This window comes from Branchiostoma floridae, chromosome 3 (genome assembly GCF_000003815.2).
Source record: "Branchiostoma floridae strain S238N-H82 chromosome 3, Bfl_VNyyK, whole genome shotgun sequence".
Lineage (NCBI taxonomy): Eukaryota > Metazoa > Chordata > Leptocardii > Amphioxiformes > Branchiostomatidae > Branchiostoma > Branchiostoma floridae.
This window is the reverse complement of record NC_049981.1, coordinates 25500267-25519706: the sequence shown is the minus strand read 5'-3', so window position 1 is coordinate 25519706 and position 19440 is coordinate 25500267. Positions and strand designations below refer to the sequence as shown.

Below are 19440 nucleotides of genomic sequence, written 5' to 3'. Positions count from 1 at the left end.
AGACAGCTGAACTTTCTCGGACACGTTCTGCGTATGCCTGAGGATGAGCATGTCAGTCTGTATGCACTTTACGTCCCTCCTCATGGCAGACGTAGACGGGGACGCCAACCTACTACTTATCTACAGTACGTCCAGCGACTAATGGGAGACTATCATGGCCAGATCACCCCCAGGCAGCTTCGCCAGCTCGCTGCTGATAGGCGGAACTTTAGAAGGCTCGCAGTCGCCTGCGCTGCAGCCGAACGATGATGATGATGACTGACATTACTGTTAAGGCCAGGCCAAATGTAGCATTATGTATCAGTTATATGAGTAGGGTATTCGTAGCATTTGTACGTTCTATCTCCATTAGTGAGTTCAGTTTATATACTTTGATGTTTTCTTTCATTTTCTTGACAGCTTCCTTGCTTCACCCCAACTTTAGATGAATGATTTTCTCTGTATTTCCATTGATTTAGTAGTACCAAGGACAGTGCTATGTACAGTGCACATTTGCACCGACTCGCGAGGGGGCGCTATTCGACGTACCCAGAGTACTGTGTTTGAGGAGCCCTGAGAACGAGAGTAGCTTTCGTGGTGTTTCATCATGGCAGCAGAAGGCGTGGATGCGACCATTCTCCAGCTACTACAGGACAATGATGGGCTGGATACCAAGGATATCGCCCGGCAACTGGGCAAAGACCACCAGCTGATCGTTGGCGCTGTCAAGAGTCTCCAGTCTCTGGGTGATGTACGAATATTTCGTGCGTTTCGCATATGTTAGTGCTAGTGGGGAGGGGGGCGATGATAAATTATAGTGATGTGGACATCCCAACACCAAGGCATACACAGACAGAAATCACAAACTTTGTCAGGGATTTCACGGTGTCTATCATTTGACGAAACTTCAATTCTATTAACTTATCGAAAAAGCTTCATGCTTCAGTTCAGTCTGTATGTTATTTCGGTCATTGACTTGATCATGTGATAAGCCTTGTACTTCTAGATAATTTACATATGGCAAGCAAGCACAAAGGCTCTAGCCAAATATGCTCCCCCCCGACTAGAAACAAAAACATCCTGTATATTATATTACAAGTTAATAAGTTTTTCGTTTCTAGTCGCCCCGGCTATGGTTGGGTCAATTTACATGTAGAGGTATGATACCTAAGGCCCTCCCATACATGGTACTGAAGGCTTAAGAATCCCTTTGAATGGCGATCAGTCTGTTCGCTGCTACAACCCGTCATAAAGCGTGTCCATGCTGGGTTCAAACCTCCACCTGCTGGATCCACAGAATTTTGGTTTTCTTTTGAACCTCCCACTTCAGGTCATCACGGCGGAACAGCGCGTGTCGAAGTGGTGGGAGCTGACAGGAGAGGGACGGCAGGTGGCAGAAAATGGGAGCCACGAGGCAGTGCTGTACCGGGCCATTCCACCAGAGGGCGTCCTTCAAAAACAGCTGATGGTATGCTGTAACTTCATTGAGGGTCTGCATGGGGGGTCCTGGCAATGCTTTAAGCTAGAGTCGGGAAGGCTGACAACGATTTACGCTAAATTCAGAAAAGCTTGCAAAGCTTTACGCTAAATTGTGAAAAGAGACGGTAGCAAATTATTGCTTACCTACGACGAGACAATCCTACTAGTAGTGGGATCCGGGGGTATGCTCCAGCAAACAACATTATTACCATGACAACACATTTGTGACTATGTTGTCATGGGAATGATGTTGTTTGCAGCACACTATTCTCCCAGAAGGCATGGGAGATCAGGACATTGAGGGTTCATCTTCTGTGTTGGTAAAAGTCATCCCTAGTAATATGAAGTAGATTCTAAACTTTCAATGGAATATTGGCTTAACATTACATAAATTTTCACATCTTAACTCTGTCAAGGAATGAATCATTTGTATTACATGTAACTTACTGTTTGTATCACATCTTTTTAACTTACATTAGGTGACATGTGTTGTCATTATTGTTCTGAGCAAGGTAGCAAAAAGACTATCAAAATGTTGGCAGGTAGAGTCCTTCTGGTAAAGTGTAACAAAGAACTATATCATCAATATAACCGTTATTGTTTTGTCCAATAACTGCTTTCAGGAGAGCATTCCCAACGCCAAGGTCGGCTTCAGTAATGCCATGAAGAAGAAATGGATCCAGATGGACAAGACAGGAGCAAACGGACCTGTGCTTAAACAAGCGGTAGGTAATATTAAGACTTGAATAGAAATACAAGAATCCGCCCCAAAATGCTCGTATTTTGTCACCTATAGTTTCAGTTCTCTTTTTATTTTCAAGTTACACCAGTTTAATGTGCCAGTTCTCTGACGTTATTAGATATATATGAAATCTTTGTAAAAAGACAAAATGACAAGAGTTAAAACCTGCATCTGACTCAATCCTTGAAAGTGTGTACACCAAGTTACGGACTTCTTCAGACTGGATTTTCATGTTGATTTTTCTATTAATTTAGTGCCATTTTTTTTTTCAAAATCACAGAACGAACAAATTAGATTGTTCTGCCAACTTCTGGCCTTATTTCACTGGTCTGATCCATTCATTTCCTTCAAGATATTATAAACCAGTGTGGCCTAAAGAAATAGAGTATGTTCCTGTTTCCAGGTTAGTGCTATTGAAGACGATGTGCAGAAAACTGTTCAAGACATAGCAGCCAACCAAGGGGAAGGTGTCGACAACAAGGTCAAGCAAGAGATGAAGAAACGCAAACTCATCCAAGAAGTGTAAGTCTTGTGATAAAAGTTATAGATAAGGTTCCCCACTTATTTTCTCCCTCCAAGACACAATGAGCTGTTCTGTCTTTTCATAGAAGAGTGCTTTTTAAAAGACTGGAACTTGAGAATTTCAAAACCCCTTGATTGTTCTTTGATGTGGTGTTTTCTCTGTCTTTAGAACCATGAACAGTTTTGTTCTGAAGAAGGGCAGTGGTTTCAGCACATCAGTTACCAAGTTGGACACCGACCTTACACCAGAGATGATTAATAGGTAGGAGAGAGCTGCTGTATTACATATAGACAGATGGACAGAAAGCTGATAGATATTTCATATCCTTGGTGCCTTTCTTCAGCTTTTTCTGATGCTTACCTGGTAAATGTCAAGAACATATTGTACACTACTACTAGTATATAAATATGGTGCTATTATATTTGCAACCTTACTCAAATATCTATGTATTTTAATATTTAAAAAAATGTTGAGTGGTGCATCCAGTCAAAAATCAGATGCACAGCTCCAACATTGGATGCACAAAAGTGCACTTACACCCAGTATTTCCATCCCAGTAGATAGTAGCTAAGTGACATCCTGTGGTTGTGGTTTGTATGGCAGTGGTAGAGCCGTGGTCCACTTGTGTACTTGTCAAAAAGAACTAGGAGAAAGAACCTGTAAATGGCATACAAATGGTCTGTTGAATCTGTCAACAACAATAGCAGTTTATCTCCTCAGTAAGCTAAACTGGATTGAGATTGATTTTCCACTCTACCTTTTTTCAGTGGTCTGTGGAAGGAGAAGAAGTTCAAGCCGTACAACTTTGACGCGCTGGGCGTGCCTCCGACCAGCGGCCATCTCCACCCCCTGCTGAAAGTCCGGGCACAGTTCCGACAGATCTTCCTAGAAATGGGGTGAGTAGGTGTCTGGGTAGAGACTGTGATCTGACAGATTTGGTGATTCTACCGGTTGAGATAGCAATCATAGTCTGTCAACAGAGATCACTACTAGTATCAAGGTCTCTGCCAGTACAATTTTTGGCGATGCTTCTAGTACAGTCAGCAATCCTGCTAGTACAATCAGCAATCTTTCTAGTACAATCGGTGATTTACGAATAGAGATTTTGATCAGAGTGTCAGTAATGCAATATCTCTGCCCTGACATGTTTCTTTTTTATAATGATCTTTATTCAAACAACAGTATGTACAGTATGATGATGCACATAACAAATCAGTCAATGAGTACGCACATGCACACACATAGACAAACACAAACACACGCACACAGACAAACTACGTTGCTGCAAACTACGTTGACATGGAGATAAAACCCTGCTATGAAATATTTAATGTTAGTTACATGTATGTTACATCAAAGGTTGTTTTAAGGATATCCTTACTGTGTGCCTGTACTTAGTGACAATTAGTTCTCGGAAGACTTCAAAGAATGAGTAGTTCGTTTGTTTTGCTCAGATTTGGATTGTGGAGTACTGACACCAGGCTATTGCAAGTTTTGACGATTATCTCTGTTTTTTCTTGTACTCCAGATTTACAGAAATGAAGACCAATAACTACATCGAGAGTTCATTCTGGAACTTTGATACTCTATTTGTACCACAGCAACATCCAGCTAGAGATGAACATGATACCTTCTTCATCAAAGGTAGATGTTTACGTAATATTGTGAACACTTTAGAATCCATCAGGATCTGTTACATTGTAATTATTATGTTAGCCTTGTAATGTTGAGGAAAAATACTAGAAATGAAGCATACAAATCTGAAAACTTAGAAGTCATGTATGTGTTTCTGTCTGTTGTAGACCCCATGTATGCTCAGGGATTCCCAGAAGAGTACATGGAAAAGGTGAAGACAGTTCACTCAAAAGGAGGATTTGGATCTCAAGGGTAAGTATATAAGTTTAAATTTCTTTAGGAAAAGTTCAAGTTGGAACTCTAAAACTGGGACATTTGTGGATTAGTTCTCATGAGAGAAACATGTAAGACCATAAAAGGAGAGAGGGGTTGAGGTCTGCCAACTGGTTCTGCCTGGTTGTATGCAGACAAAGGTGTGTTGTATGCAGGATAATGTGGCAAAGTTTGGTATGAGTGCGTAGGCTTTTCAAGCCCCAAGACAGGCATTTGTGACCCTCCTGGCAGCTTTCATTGGTATGAAGCAGAACTTGCAGGTGTTGAATCTTGTTTGGATGTGTTTCGATCTGTTAAAGGTACCAATACGAGTGGAAACGTGAGGAGGCACAGAAAAATGTCCTGCGGACGCACACGACGGCCGTCAGCGCTCGTATGCTCTACCAGCTCGCCCAGCAACAGAAGGTAACCTCAACATCCCAGTCCATACCTACTTTTAACCCGTGTACTTCACAGTTTGTTAAGCCATCCTGTTTATACTTGTGGACATCATAACTCGAGAAGTTGTGGATGGATCTGTATGACATTTATTATGCGTGTGTGTGTGTCGGCAAAACAAAAGGCAAGTTCGATTTATCTATTTATTTATTAGGATTCTCCATATATACAATGACAAATGGAGGGTATGGCGGAACAGGTGTCGATTATGGGCCTTGTACTAGCTTTCCATGGTACTGCAGCAAAACGTCTGGTTACATATGTTGTTCTCCTGTACAGGACGGGTTCAAACCTGTGAAACTGTTCTCCATCGATCGCGTGTTCCGTAACGAGACCCTGGACGCCACCCACCTGGCAGAGTTTAACCAGATCGAGGGGGTCGTGGCAGATTACAACCTCACCTTGGGCGACCTGATGGGAGTGCTACATGCCTTCTTTAAGAAATTAGGTAGGTCCTTAAAGAAAGTGTAATATTGTGTTGGTTGATTAAGTCCTTAATCCCCATGAACGTATTTACAGTATAGTGTGTAAATGCTCAAAAAGGATTTTAAGTCTGTGGTATAAAGATAAATTAGTCCTGCAACATGGGGCCAAAGCTGTAGATGTGCATATTGTTTTAATTCATTAGCTCATTATGTATGAATCATATATATATATGTTAGATCTGGTAGAATCAGTCATTCTGTTGTGAGAGATCCCGATCAGCAGCATCTGTCAACAGGAACTGTCAACAACAACAGAGTGTGAAGTCTCGGTACCTCGGGGAAGGCCGAAGAAGAAATGACAAGAATCTGGAGCTCCCGCAAATCCAGATATTCTAACTTATTTGTACCGACAAATGATAGTACAGTAGAGTCATCACACTGGACCCACATCTGATTTGTCAACAGATATAAGTTAACTGCTTTTCAGCATGAAACGCCAATATCATGTGGATTTGCGCTCTTTACTTGTTCACTGATTGTCCTTTGCAAAATATTTTGAAGATACAGCATCATGTGAATCCACTGTGTCATTTCTTCTACAGGAATTGAGAAGCTGCGTTTCAAGCCTGCCTACAATCCCTACACAGAACCCAGCATGGAGGTGTTCAGCTATCATGAAGGTCAGTTATTCCACCATTGTCTTATCATGACAGCCATTTATTCTTCTCTTACTAGTTATGATTGTACAGTTTTCTCCCGTTCAACCAAGTGTTTCTGTAGTTGCCACTCTCTGAGGAAATGGTCACCATAGACCAGTGTTCGCTATGTTTCTTAATGATTGGGTCAGTGGGAAAAGGTTAGGGTTAGGGTTAGGGTTAGGGTTAGGGTTAGGGTTAGGGTTAGGGTTAGGGTTAGGGTTAGGGTTAAAGATAGGTTTGGCCCTCAGCTGACATTTAATGACATAATGTCTATGACCACAGGTCTTAACAGGTCTGCAGAAGTGGGTAAAGGTTGGGGTTAGGGTAAGGGTAAGGGTAGGGGTTAGGGTAAGGGTTATGGTTAGGATTAGGGTTAGGGTTAGCCCTGACATTTTAATGATATGTTGTGTATGACCACATGTTACAGGTCTGCAGAAGTGGGTGGAGATCGGCAACTCCGGAGTGTTCCGACCTGAGATGCTGCTGCCCATGGGGTTACCTGAGGACATCTCTGTTATCGCCTGGGGGTTGTCTCTGGAGAGGTACGTCAGGTTACTAAGCTTGTACAGTCAAACCTGGTCTCAACAACCAATCATGGGACTGAGGGAAAATGGTTGGTGATTCAGGGGTGTTTTTCAGACAAGAGGGTTGGTCTTGAGTTGCTCAACTATGTAAAATCAGACAGGACTGTGTTAATGTGGTTTATGACCGAGAAGTGTAGGAAGACCCGATAAATATGCGAGCTGCAACAGAGCTGTATTACACTTTCAGCTACAGAAAAAGAATTATGCTATATCTAAAGGATTATGCTTCAAAGTTGAATAAATGTCAACAGATTTTAATGTCAACCCTTCCAATGCTACCAGAACAAGTCAATCATTGGTGGCAGACTTCACTACCCTGAGTACCATCCTCCATAGTTACCACTAGCTCAATTCTTTTGCTTACTATATGCATGGTGGTTAGCGAGCAAAAGTATTGATCCAGCGGTCACTGCGGAGGATGGCACTCAGGGTAAGACTTCACCCCTTCATAAGCATCCTCTGGCAGAATGCAAAAAAACTGCACTGTAGCAATATGCAAAACAACTATTCATATTTCCTTCTAACCTGTTGTGTTATTTGTCTCTCCCTCAGACCCACTATGATCAAGTACGGCATTGATAACATCCGGGAGTTAGTTGGGCACAAGATCAACCTACAAATGGTTTATGACAACCCCATTTGCCAGTTGACCTCCTGAGGAACACAGCCCTCATAGTATGTAGCCTGACTAAATCCCACTATTATATACCTAACACCCCTCCCACTGGACAGGCCCCTAAACACATATAAACTTATCAGTTAATGGTTAACATTTCTATTATAAAGTCAGGAGAATTAGGCACATCATAATCCTGTTGTTTGTTACATACATTTTAGTACCAGTATATGCATGGATGATGTGAGACTTAGTAACCATGGTGTTGGAGAATGCTGCAACCAGTTTCCATAGTGACAGAAAATCCTGAAATCCAATCGGACTAGTTTCCATGATGACAAGGAACCCTGTGCTCCTATTATTATTTGTCTCACATTTTTTTAAAATAATCTGTCTCCAGGCTCAGATTTGAATGGCCAGAAACTTTTCTCCGGGGGAGGGTGGGGGTTCTGTAGAATCCTGGACAGGGAGTGTTACCCAGACTTACAAAGTTGTGCTACACACACAGACTAACAAAGTATGTATGGGGGAAAATGATTTATTACAGAATGGCTATAAGGCCATGTTATCTGAATGATAATATGGTCCTCCGTACCACCACCTTTGAAGTGAGAAAACAACAAAGTAAAAAATATAACATTACAGCTTGCTCAATGCAAATACCGGTAGATCCCAATCAAAGGTAGAAAGACAAGTTTTAAATTGTGTAATAGACTTAATGCTGCCTGAAAATAAATGTGAAAGAAAAGTATGAAACAATATTTATGATCCTTACGTTGGGACCAATGTTCCATTATCTTATTAGAGTTACAACACAGCATCATTGAAAAAAACAAAATCTGTGTTTTTGATTTTAGTCAAAATGGTACATGGTAAGTTTAACCAAATGTCTGATAAAGCCATTAAAAAGTCATATATATAAACATTTCTCATGTTGTCATTCATCCAACATTTATGTAACATTTGAAAGACTCAGTGTCAGCTATTAGTAACAAATGAATGCATGTCTTCTTGCTGTAAGTGGTTTGTGATCCCAACTAATTTGCTTTATGGATCAAATTCCACGAATTCATGGGTGGTGATTTGATCCCAAGGTTGACTGCAGCTTGGAGGTGTTGTGAGGGATTGCATTCGTCATTTTGGATGGTGACATAAAGCCGGCAGCCCTGTATATGAGGGAGCTTCTGGCATTAAACCCCTGCATTTAAAAGAATCCAACTCACTAATCCAGAAGAGTAGGGGTGACCTGGTGTTATCGGCTTAAAACAGAAGCATCATGCTTCACTTTACCGTAGAATTTTTAAGAAGAAGAAGAAAAGTGATCTTAACACTTGGCTGCTGTAGAACAGCTTAAACCACCTTTACTAGTCAGCAAGAGGAAACAAATCCAGACACTTATAATAGAATAAAGTTTATTGTGTGATTTTTGTCGAGGCAACCAGAATTCAACGTTGTAAGGTGCGTAGAAGAATTCATGCTGGATTCACTCACACATGCACACATTATACTTGTCTAGTATTCTACATGTCATGTGTTGTATAGAAAGTGTCAGTAGATCTAGTTCGTTTTATTTGATACAATCAAGGTATATCGCTAGCAAAGCTATCAATTGTATTCAGTCATCCCATTTCCACAATTCTGCATTTTTACATATTTTTGGAGAATTTTTCAATCATTCAACAACAGCAATGTTTGTTCCCAGTGCTCACACATAACACACATGTAAACAAGACTACACAGCAGCCATTACAATTACAGACAGTTTGTTCAATGTCACATTACCTAATGTTAACAGACTGGTCCTGGCTGTCCATCAGAATAGTTGTTCACCTAGTAAGAAAATGGACAGGTAGCACAATGAAACCCATTTGTGGCAGATTTACAAATAAAGTAGTGCTGGTATGGCCATAACCTTGGAAAGGTTTACTTCCATGTACAAAATCTACCTTGTTTGCATTCAATGGCATGGCAATCATTATTGCTTTTAGGCGTTTGCCAACGCATTACAGTATCAAATTAGTCAATCTCAATTTTAATTCAGATATATATATCTTTATACATCAGTTTCTTTGAAAAATAGTAATAAAAGACTGAGGTGTGTAACACATCCAGAAAACCATAGCAGCTGTGCAAGTATGTATACTCTGTAAACAAGCCTTCTTGGCAGGCCCTATGTGTCAGGCTTTTGGGGGGCTTTTTCCTGATGGCATATCGGTTCTAATAGTACCCAGTTCCTTGTTGTAATTGTTGGCCTCCTTCATATAGTTCAATTGGAACTGCAAATGCATGCCATCAGAAAAGAAAAACTCTTTAAAATGTTACAAGCCAAAAAAATTCTGATGCAGTCATAGAGCCTGCTAAGTAGGCTACTGGATATCCCTTGTCTGTTGAAAAGACTCAAACATGTCACAAAAAGTAATCATACAACTCTTTATACAAATAATTCCTGCTCAGGTTTACTAGTACCTTAAATCACTGGTTCAATTGTACAAAAAACAATTATCAGTATTCAAAAATCACAATAATCTTGACAATGTGTAAAAATGTAACGATGTACCCTGCTCTTGAGAAAGCAGCATTCAGTGCAGTGTTGGATGCAGGAATCTCTCCAGCACAAAATTTCCACTTGTTCTCCAAAGGAGACAGAATGGTTGAAACATGTTTCTGTCGCAAGCAGCAAAATTTAAATGATGGAGAGATCCTTGGTAGGATACTTGTGCCGTTTGGTGGCTTTTTATCCAAATGATGTCAGAGTGTGTCCCTGGTCGAGATAACCGTCAGTCCTCATTCCGATCCTCTGTAGTCTCATGTGCTCCTGTCATCAAGAGAGGAACAACAGCATCCGAGTTAAACACTCCTACACAACTGTATTAGTGGCTGAATAAGATGGTATATTGATTAAGCAATACAAACAGAATGCAAACAAACAAACAAACATGCCACCTACCCTCTCTTCCTCCCCCATGATGTGTTTGTCCTCGCGTAGCCTCTCGCGAAGTTTCACTATATTTTCATACATGGTCTCCCGCTCTACAGTGGTCTGTGTAGAGATAGATTAGAAACAACAGTTTAAAACCATAACAGCATTATAGAAATATGAACATTGAAAATTGAATAGGTCATGCTTTGTTCAATAGAATAAATGCTTCAGTCAACAGAAAAAATGATTTAAGGGACCACCAAAAATTGGCCAGTTGATCCTTGTTCAGAGTTGCTCTCTGATACAGCTTTGACTGAAAGCCGGCACTAACCTTCATAAGTTGCGCCTTTTCACGCTGAAGCTTGTACTCCATCTCCTTTTCCTTCTGCAGACTATCTGCCATCTGTTCTCGAATGGCGCTGCTGTTTTTCTTGCGTAACCGTTGGAGCTGCTCGTGCATCTTCTTGACGGCCTGTTCCTGCTTGGTCCGGGAGTACTCGGACTGGCGCACCTTTTCGTACATGCTGTGTTCCTGTTGCTGAGACTTTCCGACGACTCTCTGTGGAGGAGATGTAGGAACAAGAATATTACATCCAGGAAAGTTTCCTCAAATTCCTTTTTTTCCTTGGAACTCATAATCATAGAGTGGAACTTGATACCCCCAAGTACAGTAGGGGCAACCTCATACGAGAGTTTTAAACAATGCTTGCAATAATTTGCTGGAATGATGTTTGCTAGGACATGGGAAACATAAATCTGGTAAAGACACGTGAAAAAGACAGATATTGACATCATTGTAACAAGAGACTCATTCAAATACGATGTTCTAGTGTTGGCTACTGATATGTTAACACAGTTTTTTTTTAAGCAGATGAAGACAAAAAAGCTTCTTTTTCTGTAATCTGTGGGTTTGAAATTTTGTTGTTAACTTTACCTTGAAATGCTTCATCTTGTCCTCGTGTTTCCTCCTCCTGTCGTCGTCTACTCGCATCAGGTAGCGCTCCTCCCACTCGTTCAGCTTCTCGTGCCTCTCGGTAGCTTTGGTCCGCACCAGAGCGTTCAGGCGCTGCTGCTTCCTCAGGTTGTGTGCCTAAAGAGAGGGATGTATAGCAGAGTCAGTCATTGTAAACCCTTCCTGAACAACGAGGTAATCAGAGATGGCAGACTTCACCCCCTTACCCATACCTTTCAGACTTATATACTCAGGATATGTGGCCAAGCTGCATTGTGTATATTGCAAATCGCTTAAGTACGGGCAGACAAACACCCCAAAAACAATATGTTAAATGTTTAAAAATGAATAGTTAAGTCTAAAGACATAACAAGGCATTCTGTGAATCTGGTATATTACACAAAAGGCCACGTTGGTTATATGTGATGTACAGTCATGACCAGTTCAGATTGATAGTAGACTAACTGACTAAGTGTGTATGTCAGGTGTGTGACAACAGCTGATCCAGAGGTAGGCTCTCTAACCACCAGTTGGTACTTAAATTTGTGTATGTATCAAAACCTGACCCTTGTCAACAAGCACAGTGAAAAGTGAACCATAGCTTAACTTCCATTTTCACATTTAACATGTCGAGATTCAAACTCCTGGCCTCTTGGTCTAGAGGCTCTAACTCCTGTTGCATTATGAAGTCTTCTCACCTGCAGCTTCTGGTCGATCTGCTTGCTGCGCAGGTCCAGGTCTGCCTGCTGGGCCTCCTCCTGCAGTTTCCTCTGGACGTCTGCGTTCTTGTCCAGGAGGTTCAGCGAGTCCCGAAGACGTCGCGCCTCTGAAGTGTGTTAGATTTTAAAATGTGGTTGGTTATTGTCATACTAATGAAACATGTATTGTGAATTCATCCCTTAAGGTTGATTGCAAACAGGACAAAACAAACAAGAAATAGGTCATCATGTCAACTTTAACAAGGTTGTTTTCACTGTCCAAACAAGCATATGGTGGTTGCAAAGTACTACCAAGTACATGTATGTACTCCTGGCTAACATTTTGGTAACTAACCATCCTCATTATCAGGGCAACGCTGGTTCTGCTTTCAAATTGCTGGATGTCACTGTTGTAGTGTGAGGAATGCAATTCTTGTATTGCCATGAGGAAGGTGATAGATGGTCATTGAAATCAAAACATAGGCTTTCTTGTTGTGTAACATGTATAAAAAAACAACTTTGATAACCACTGTCCCTAGCTGCTAAGCTGATAGTAACGTTACAAAATTAAAGTAAACCTTACCGTCCCGTGCCCTCTCTTGTAGATGTGACCGTGTGGTGTTCAGCTCTGCACTCAGCAGCCTCTTCCCAGTCTCAAACCTACGAGTGCCGCCTTCTGCTTTCCTGTATACAACATGACAGGGAGAAACAGTTAATACAAGAAATACTCCCTGAGGACTAAAGATAAGTGGCTGCTGGTTTAGATAACATGGCTGTTTGGCAGAGGGTCTTGAAGGTACATACAGAAAATCAATACAGAAAGTAAATTCCATTTCTAAAGTCATCAACCTTTAGCATTACATAACAATATCGATGTAGCGATGTTACAACATTTATATATACTTGTATGGAAAGCAGATTTCACCCCCTTCCCTTATATTACTGCTTGCAACCTTTCCAGTGCCCCAAAAGTGACTTTGCTTACCCAAGACTGGTCTCCAGTGTGGTGTCTGCCTCCCTGTTGGCCAGAATCCTCTTCCTCGTCGTCTCACTCCCAATCCTGCGACAAGAAATATTTCATCAAATCGGATTTAACTTGTGCTCTCTTACCTTACCTTAGACCCTTTTGCACTGTTGCATTGGTTCTCTCTTAAAAATACATAATGCGAGACAGGAACTCTGTTCAAAATGTTAGCAGTTTTTATGGCACAGATATTATGAATTATGCAGGAGTTTGGAACACTTACCTGCCCTGCTCAAACTGCATCTGCCGTTTCTTCTGTGCATCCATGTTCAGTTTGATGGCAAGGTCGGCCAGCTCCTTTTTCAGCTTGAATTGTTCTTCCTAGTACAACAAACACAGCAAGGTTTTTCAACTTTCTGCATGTATCATTTTATCTCAAAGGGTCAATGTATAAGAAGGTCAAAGGAAATAGATGTGTTGCATTTGTCATCTTACTCGTCTACCTCTTACCTCTTTCTGTTGCATTTTTTGTGTGAACTCTAAGTTCATCCGGTCCAGTTCTGTCCGACAGAGCTCCATAGCCGCCTGCTTTGCTTTATACTGTCGCTCTGCCTCACTCCTGAAACACAGACATGAATGAAGGTTAGACATTCATTAAGCAATACAAAATAAATCAAGCAACTAAACAAATTCTTCGAAGAGCTGTCAGACATTTTATATACAGGCTACATCTGTCTCTGATTAAATATGGTCCATGCTATGTGAAATGTCTGAATTTTAATTAAGAGAACATAGTATGAAGTACATCCAGTTGCTTCTTTTTTCTTGCATTACATATGTAATAATCTATCTTTTGTCCCTCAATGGTTGTCTCCTTGCACTGGCTGATACTGGTTATCAAATTAGCTTATTCTCTGTGCTTTATGCCAGATTTTTGCAACAATTGCTACTCTTTTTAAAAGATTGTCAAAGAGTGTTTACATATCATTAGCCAACACTAGTATTGGAATTACTCTCTTGTTACAATGAACACAGAACTGCTCTGACAAAGAGAAGTCTGCATGACTGTTCAGAAATGACATGAAGGAAGCAGGACTTACTCATGAAGGAGAGCCTTCCTCGTCTTGTCCTTAAACTGCTGCATGTACTCTGCTGACTCGTTGATCCGCTCTTTTGTTTTCTGTAAAACAGATGATTGCCTTTTGTATGAGGAAACAAACATTGTTCCCTAACCCCATAACTAAAACACTGTGAGTTGATGCCAAATGGCTACCTCAGTAAAGACAAGGTTAATTTTAAGTGTTGCTCTACTGTGTGGGGCAAGGATTATGTACTCAGTATGAAAGTTATGTTTACTATGTGGTCTTTAAGTTCCAAGTCACCTCACTTGTGCATACCAATGCTCTTACAATGAGAGGTTACTGTAAAAGTTGTAAAAATAAAACTATAAAAACTATTGAAATAAAAGATATTTCAAAACCTTGAGGACAGAAATGTTTGCAGTCGTTTTATGCGAACTTAAAACCACCACAACACTTTTCCATTATAGTATGAGACTACAGACTATGGCACTACCGCGAACTTAAAACCGCTATGAAATTTCTATTTTCCTGCTACCGCGAAAGTAAATCTCTGCAAACTTAAATGCATTTACAGTATGTTTGATCAAGGAGGTTTAATCTGACCTCTTCTGTCTGGTGCACATAGTCTCTCTGCAGCTGCTCCTGAGTCTGCAGGGTTTTGTTCAGCTTCTTGTCTTCCTCCAGGGTTTTCTTCTGGATGGCTGCAAAGGAGCAAGTCTTAACATTACCAACAGTTGAAGGAAGCCTTCATCTTCCTGTGATTGTTGCACATAGTTGTTAACATGTAATTGTTACATGTAAGCTGTTATATCATTATATAGATTTGCAACAAGGGTTTTTCTTCAATCAAACTTAAAAGCCAAATCAAGGAGGTCATATAACTGAATGCATCTTTGAACTCATGGTGTCATAAGGACCATGTGACTCCAACCAAATCAGAACTGTTGCATATATTTTTGATAGGCAAGATAAAATCGCAGATGTATTATCTGGTGCCAGACTATTCTGCAGGAAAGCAATCAAACTGGAGCTAGAGCAGAATGAATACGGGGCTGTAACATAAGACCCTGACTGTGGTACGTACAGTTTTCGAGGTCCCTGATCATCCGTTTGACATGGCGCTGCTTCTTGAGTACGTCTCCCTCCACACGCTTCAGCTCCCTCTCAGCCTGCTTGTGTTGCCACATGTGGTCCTTCAAACATACAATATCAACAAAATTAGAAACATTCAAACATCTTCTGCTGTATAAGGCGGTGTCCATCTCTATTTCTACAGCCCTTAGGCCACTAAGGTAGGGGCTAGTGCACTGGTAGTGGAGAGTGTTCAACTCCTATACTTTTTGTCAAAGGTGCTCAGCAGAGAAAATTGTTTTTACCAAGTCAAGTGAGGAAATTGCTGTTTAATGACTTTCCCTAGTACACAAAATCAGGACTTTTTAATAAATTGAACCTTGATGGTGCATTTCCAGCTCATGACTACAAATAAGTTATGTCAGCCCTTACCTCCACAACCTTCATCCTCTTGTCATAGTCCTTCTGATCCTTCTTGATCTTGGCCTGAAGGTCGACCACAGTCTCCACGGAGGAGGCACGGCGGGGAGAGGACGTCTTGAAGCGCGGAGACAGTTCCTTCACCTCGAAGGTGTGGGTGTAACGGTGCGAGTCCAGGAAACCCTCAGGTCCAACCTTACGTTCTTTCTCTCTGTAGGAAGGAAGAAAGGATTTGTTGAGGAAATTGTACATGGCAGCTAAAGACAGAATCGCGTATCTATTCACAGCAACTTGTTGGTGTCAACAAAATACATAAAACAGGTAGCAATTTCAACACACATTGGAGATATTTTTAAGTCATAATTGTAATAAATTCTCTAAGTGCTCATTGTTCAAGAAAGCTTTCAAATGTAATAATCAATCAATGCGTTCTCTCAAAAACCTCTAACTCGTGTTAAGATTACATTTCCAGTGCCTGGCTGGTCAGTATACGTGGGAATAGAAAGTATAAAGACAAACAGACAGACAGACAGACAGACGCATAAACAGACAACCCCAAAAAATGCTTTCAAACATCTCTCTCTTCTTTGGTTATCATTTCTTGGAAGTATATACTATGTGTCTGTGCTTTTGTAAGACAACAACTTAGCAATACGGTCATTTAGATTGCATTAGTATTTAAATGGTGGTTTTGCCTGTGGGAATTTATTGGCAATCACCAAATGAGTCTTTTTCTGTTGAACAATGTACTCAAGTTATGACTGATTATCTCCATTGTTGCTCATGAAGCCACAAGGCCTCACCAATTCCATTTCTTGGTTTTCAGACTTGAGAGGTGATGCTGAACAGAGAAAAGTGATTCTGAGGGTAGAGGCTGTACCAATTACTACTACTGTCAGCCAGTCTGTACAGATTGTGACACATAAACTGTAAAGAAAACTAATATCATACTACAAAATACTCAGGAAAAAATGTACAGATAGTCGGCACACGATTTTGGGGAGTGAATGTAGTTAGATGCAAGTTTTGTTAAGCTGTGGTATTATGTCCTCTTGCCCAAACATTTTCTTTAAAGTGGATTAAACCAAGGAAAAATCATTGGCCTTTCCATGAAAAGACTATGACAATAGTTTATTCATCCTTTAACCTCCTTGATCCTTGTTCAATGTGTGCTTGAGTCAGCTAGTACTAGAATTCCTACTTTAGACATATTTCCTAGAGTCTCTCTACATATGTAATATTGTGTTAACAGTTAGTGTAAATTTTTCATTTTCTATGGTTCTGAGAATCCAAAGTAAAGAAATCTTGAAAAGATTCAAAACGTACTTCAGAAAGCTGGCATATTCCGCTGCGCTCTTGTTGGTCGGAAGTTCCAAGTCAATCTTGGGGGGACGTCGCAGCTCAAACGCGCTTCCTGGTCGGGCGATGACATCATACCGACTGTGCAGGAGGTTGGTGTGTTCAAACGGAAGAACCATCCTGGATATAGAGGTGATGTCGGAGGAAAAATATTGATATACTGTATCATTATCGATATCATCTGTATTTATTGGTTCAACTGAGGCAAGGCTCATTTATCACCGAGTGAGGGGGAAGATCCATGGGCAAAACATCTAGACTTCTAGATTCTCAGTCAACCATCCTAACCACAAGGCCAGCGTAGAATTGGTGACATTATAACATGTAGAAGAAATGATGCATGTGTATGACCCCTTGTAAATTATTCGCCAGGAGTATTGTTGATACTATCATAGTGACAGTTAATAGTGACTGCTTAACGTCATGTCCTGCTCCTAGTCCATATAACGTTACATGTGCAATATACATGTAGCACACAACAGGTACCAGTGGAATGTACTAAAATTACACAGGACGAAGAAAAACAAAAACAACAACACAATAGTTGCTTGCGAGTTGGATTGGATTACACATTCACACTGTTTTATCTCAGTCAGGGCTTTGTGTTGACTTAGTTTTACATAGTTGGTGTCAACTTGACCTTTTGTACATTTTGCTGAAGGGGCACAGCAGCATTGTGAAAGGTTTTCAAAGCCCCTCTGCACCCAAAATATTTCATGATCAAGGGCACCCCTGAAGTGCCACTTGAAGAAATTATATAGTTTGTATATGAACAATAGTAGAAGATATATCCATATAATAGTTTTAACCATGGAAACAATGTATTACCCATGTTACGTAACGTTAGAGTTGTTAGTGTATACCACCTTTTACTAATAAGGTACTGGTGTTTGATAAGATGACCATCTGCTTTATAAATAAAACATATAGCGTTCTTAGCAAAGGTAATGATCAATACAAATGTCGCGACATTATAATCAAGCTGTGTGAAACCAGGGAAAACAGCGATAATGCAAACAAACACTAACACGGGTCGCTTAATATTACCTTGCACGGTGGTCGGTCTACCAGCTGTAGATGCGTTTCTCCCAACGCCTGCCTTGTTGTTGTTTACATCAGCACTTGAATCAGCCTTAAATGGATGTTTATCAACCAAGTACTCGGTAAAACCGCAGGATAATAGCGGCGTGGGAAAGATTGCGGCCCGTACTTAGCTATCGCTGTGTACCGGCACACCTGATCAGCCCACCTGCCGGTCGCCTAGGTGACGGAAGGACGCGCACCGATGCCCGGACGGCGGTTTACGTCCTTTTGTTTAGTGGATCAATGCGCTCTTCCGGGTAAGGCGAGTTTATAAGTTTGGCTCGTGTTTGATATCAATTTGTCTCTCGTAAAATGTTTTATCGGATTCCTGATATATTAACAAAAAAATTAATAGATATGCAATACACAGATAGGTTTTCTTCATTGTTAATGACCGGGCCCTTTTCTCCGAGCGGAAGGACACACGGACTGTCAGGTTGTAGCCATGGTCACAGAGCGTTGAGAGCTAAAAGTGTATCTTGCAGGTTCTCTTTTAACCGCTACGAGGCGCCTTTAATCTTTGGGCATTTACTAGTACCTTGTAAGTTGCGTTGTAACTTCTATCTCTATTCTTCTGAGCAAGGACTAAACACGGTATGGGAAAACATATTGGAAGACTCCTTGGGTCTTGGCAAGAATGAAATGTACAAGGAGGCCAGGAAGAACTTGCTTATGAGGATTTTATTGTGTTTCACCAAAAAAAGTTGTGTTTTCTTTGCCGATTGGGAGTGGGTTTGTTTGTTTTGTTTGTTTTTGAACAGCATTAATCGAATGATGGATCTGTATCATATTTGATGTGTCGGAAGTTGTCGGCAAAATGGACAAGTTCGGTTAATGCCCCCCTGGCGGCTTGCTTTGATCATGATAGAACTACCGATACCCTATCTTATGCAGTTTGCACATAACGTTTGTCAACTCCCGGTGTCCCCATGAAACACAAACGTTCAATTTATACCCGAGACATCCATCCGGGTGCCACGCGGTTTAATGATTGTTCAGTTAAGTTCAGTTCGTCCTCGTAATACGAGGTGCCACTAATAATGTCGCTGATTATTATTGATGATTATTATTACTTGTAATTATGAAATTTTGTATGCTATGTATGTTGTGCTATCCATGTTTTCTGTGTGGTATTGTTACTCCTGGAAGAGTAGGTGTCACTTTTATATGTGACAAGTAAAGGAGTTTAACTTAATAAACCAAACCAATAAATAAACCATCCAATTTGCTACAAGGGCTCCCATGCTTGCTCCCTCGATATTTTAGAGAGTATGTATAGGAGCCCCCAGTAGTACAAATGTAGACAGGATGGCACCCAGGCTACGACAATTCAACAAAACTTTTCCCTAATAGTCTTTTCGAATTCGGTTTTGACTGCATCTTTTATCAGGAAAACGAAAGATAATTCTTGACTAGGTTGTGGATTCGAAACCAAGATGAAGATGGAGAATGCCAGTCACATCGTTGCTATGGTAACAGGTCGAATCGCGGGATTAAGT

General features: G+C 40.8%; 2 protein-coding genes across 3 annotated transcripts; one reads left to right on the top strand and one right to left on the bottom strand.

Moving 5' to 3' along the window:
• The first annotated feature begins 528 nt into the window (after nucleotides 1-528).
• LOC118412033 (phenylalanine--tRNA ligase alpha subunit-like) lies at nucleotides 529-8317 on the top strand. The gene is made up of 13 exons (XM_035814628.1): nucleotides 529-730; nucleotides 1310-1447; nucleotides 2082-2183; nucleotides 2604-2722; nucleotides 2892-2984; nucleotides 3491-3619; nucleotides 4252-4367; nucleotides 4526-4610; nucleotides 4931-5036; nucleotides 5349-5517; nucleotides 6097-6174; nucleotides 6620-6734; nucleotides 7329-8317. Exons 1-13 carry the CDS (start codon nucleotides 587-589, stop codon nucleotides 7432-7434), a joined length of 1500 nt encoding a protein of 499 aa, XP_035670521.1. The 5' UTR covers nucleotides 529-586; the 3' UTR covers nucleotides 7435-8317.
• A 470-nt stretch (nucleotides 8318-8787) lies between these two features.
• LOC118412032 (trichohyalin-like) lies at nucleotides 8788-18138 on the bottom strand. 2 transcript variants are annotated; one of them, XM_035814625.1, is made up of 15 exons: nucleotides 17906-18138; nucleotides 16826-16978; nucleotides 15512-15710; nucleotides 15093-15201; nucleotides 14612-14709; nucleotides 14027-14106; nucleotides 13437-13545; nucleotides 13210-13307; nucleotides 12948-13022; nucleotides 12546-12646; nucleotides 11963-12090; nucleotides 11247-11402; nucleotides 10644-10871; nucleotides 10340-10432; nucleotides 8788-10207 (listed from the first exon to the last, which is right to left on the bottom strand). In XM_035814625.1, exons 2-15 carry the CDS (start codon nucleotides 16975-16977, stop codon nucleotides 10127-10129), a joined length of 1707 nt encoding a protein of 568 aa, XP_035670518.1. In that variant the 5' UTR covers nucleotide 16978; nucleotides 17906-18138; the 3' UTR covers nucleotides 8788-10126. The 2 variants fall into 2 exon arrangements, with proteins under 2 accessions (XP_035670518.1, XP_035670520.1); XM_035814627.1 differs by lacking the exon at nucleotides 17906-18138 and having other exon boundaries at nucleotides 16826-16983.
• Nucleotides 18139-19440: the final 1302 nt, after the last annotated feature.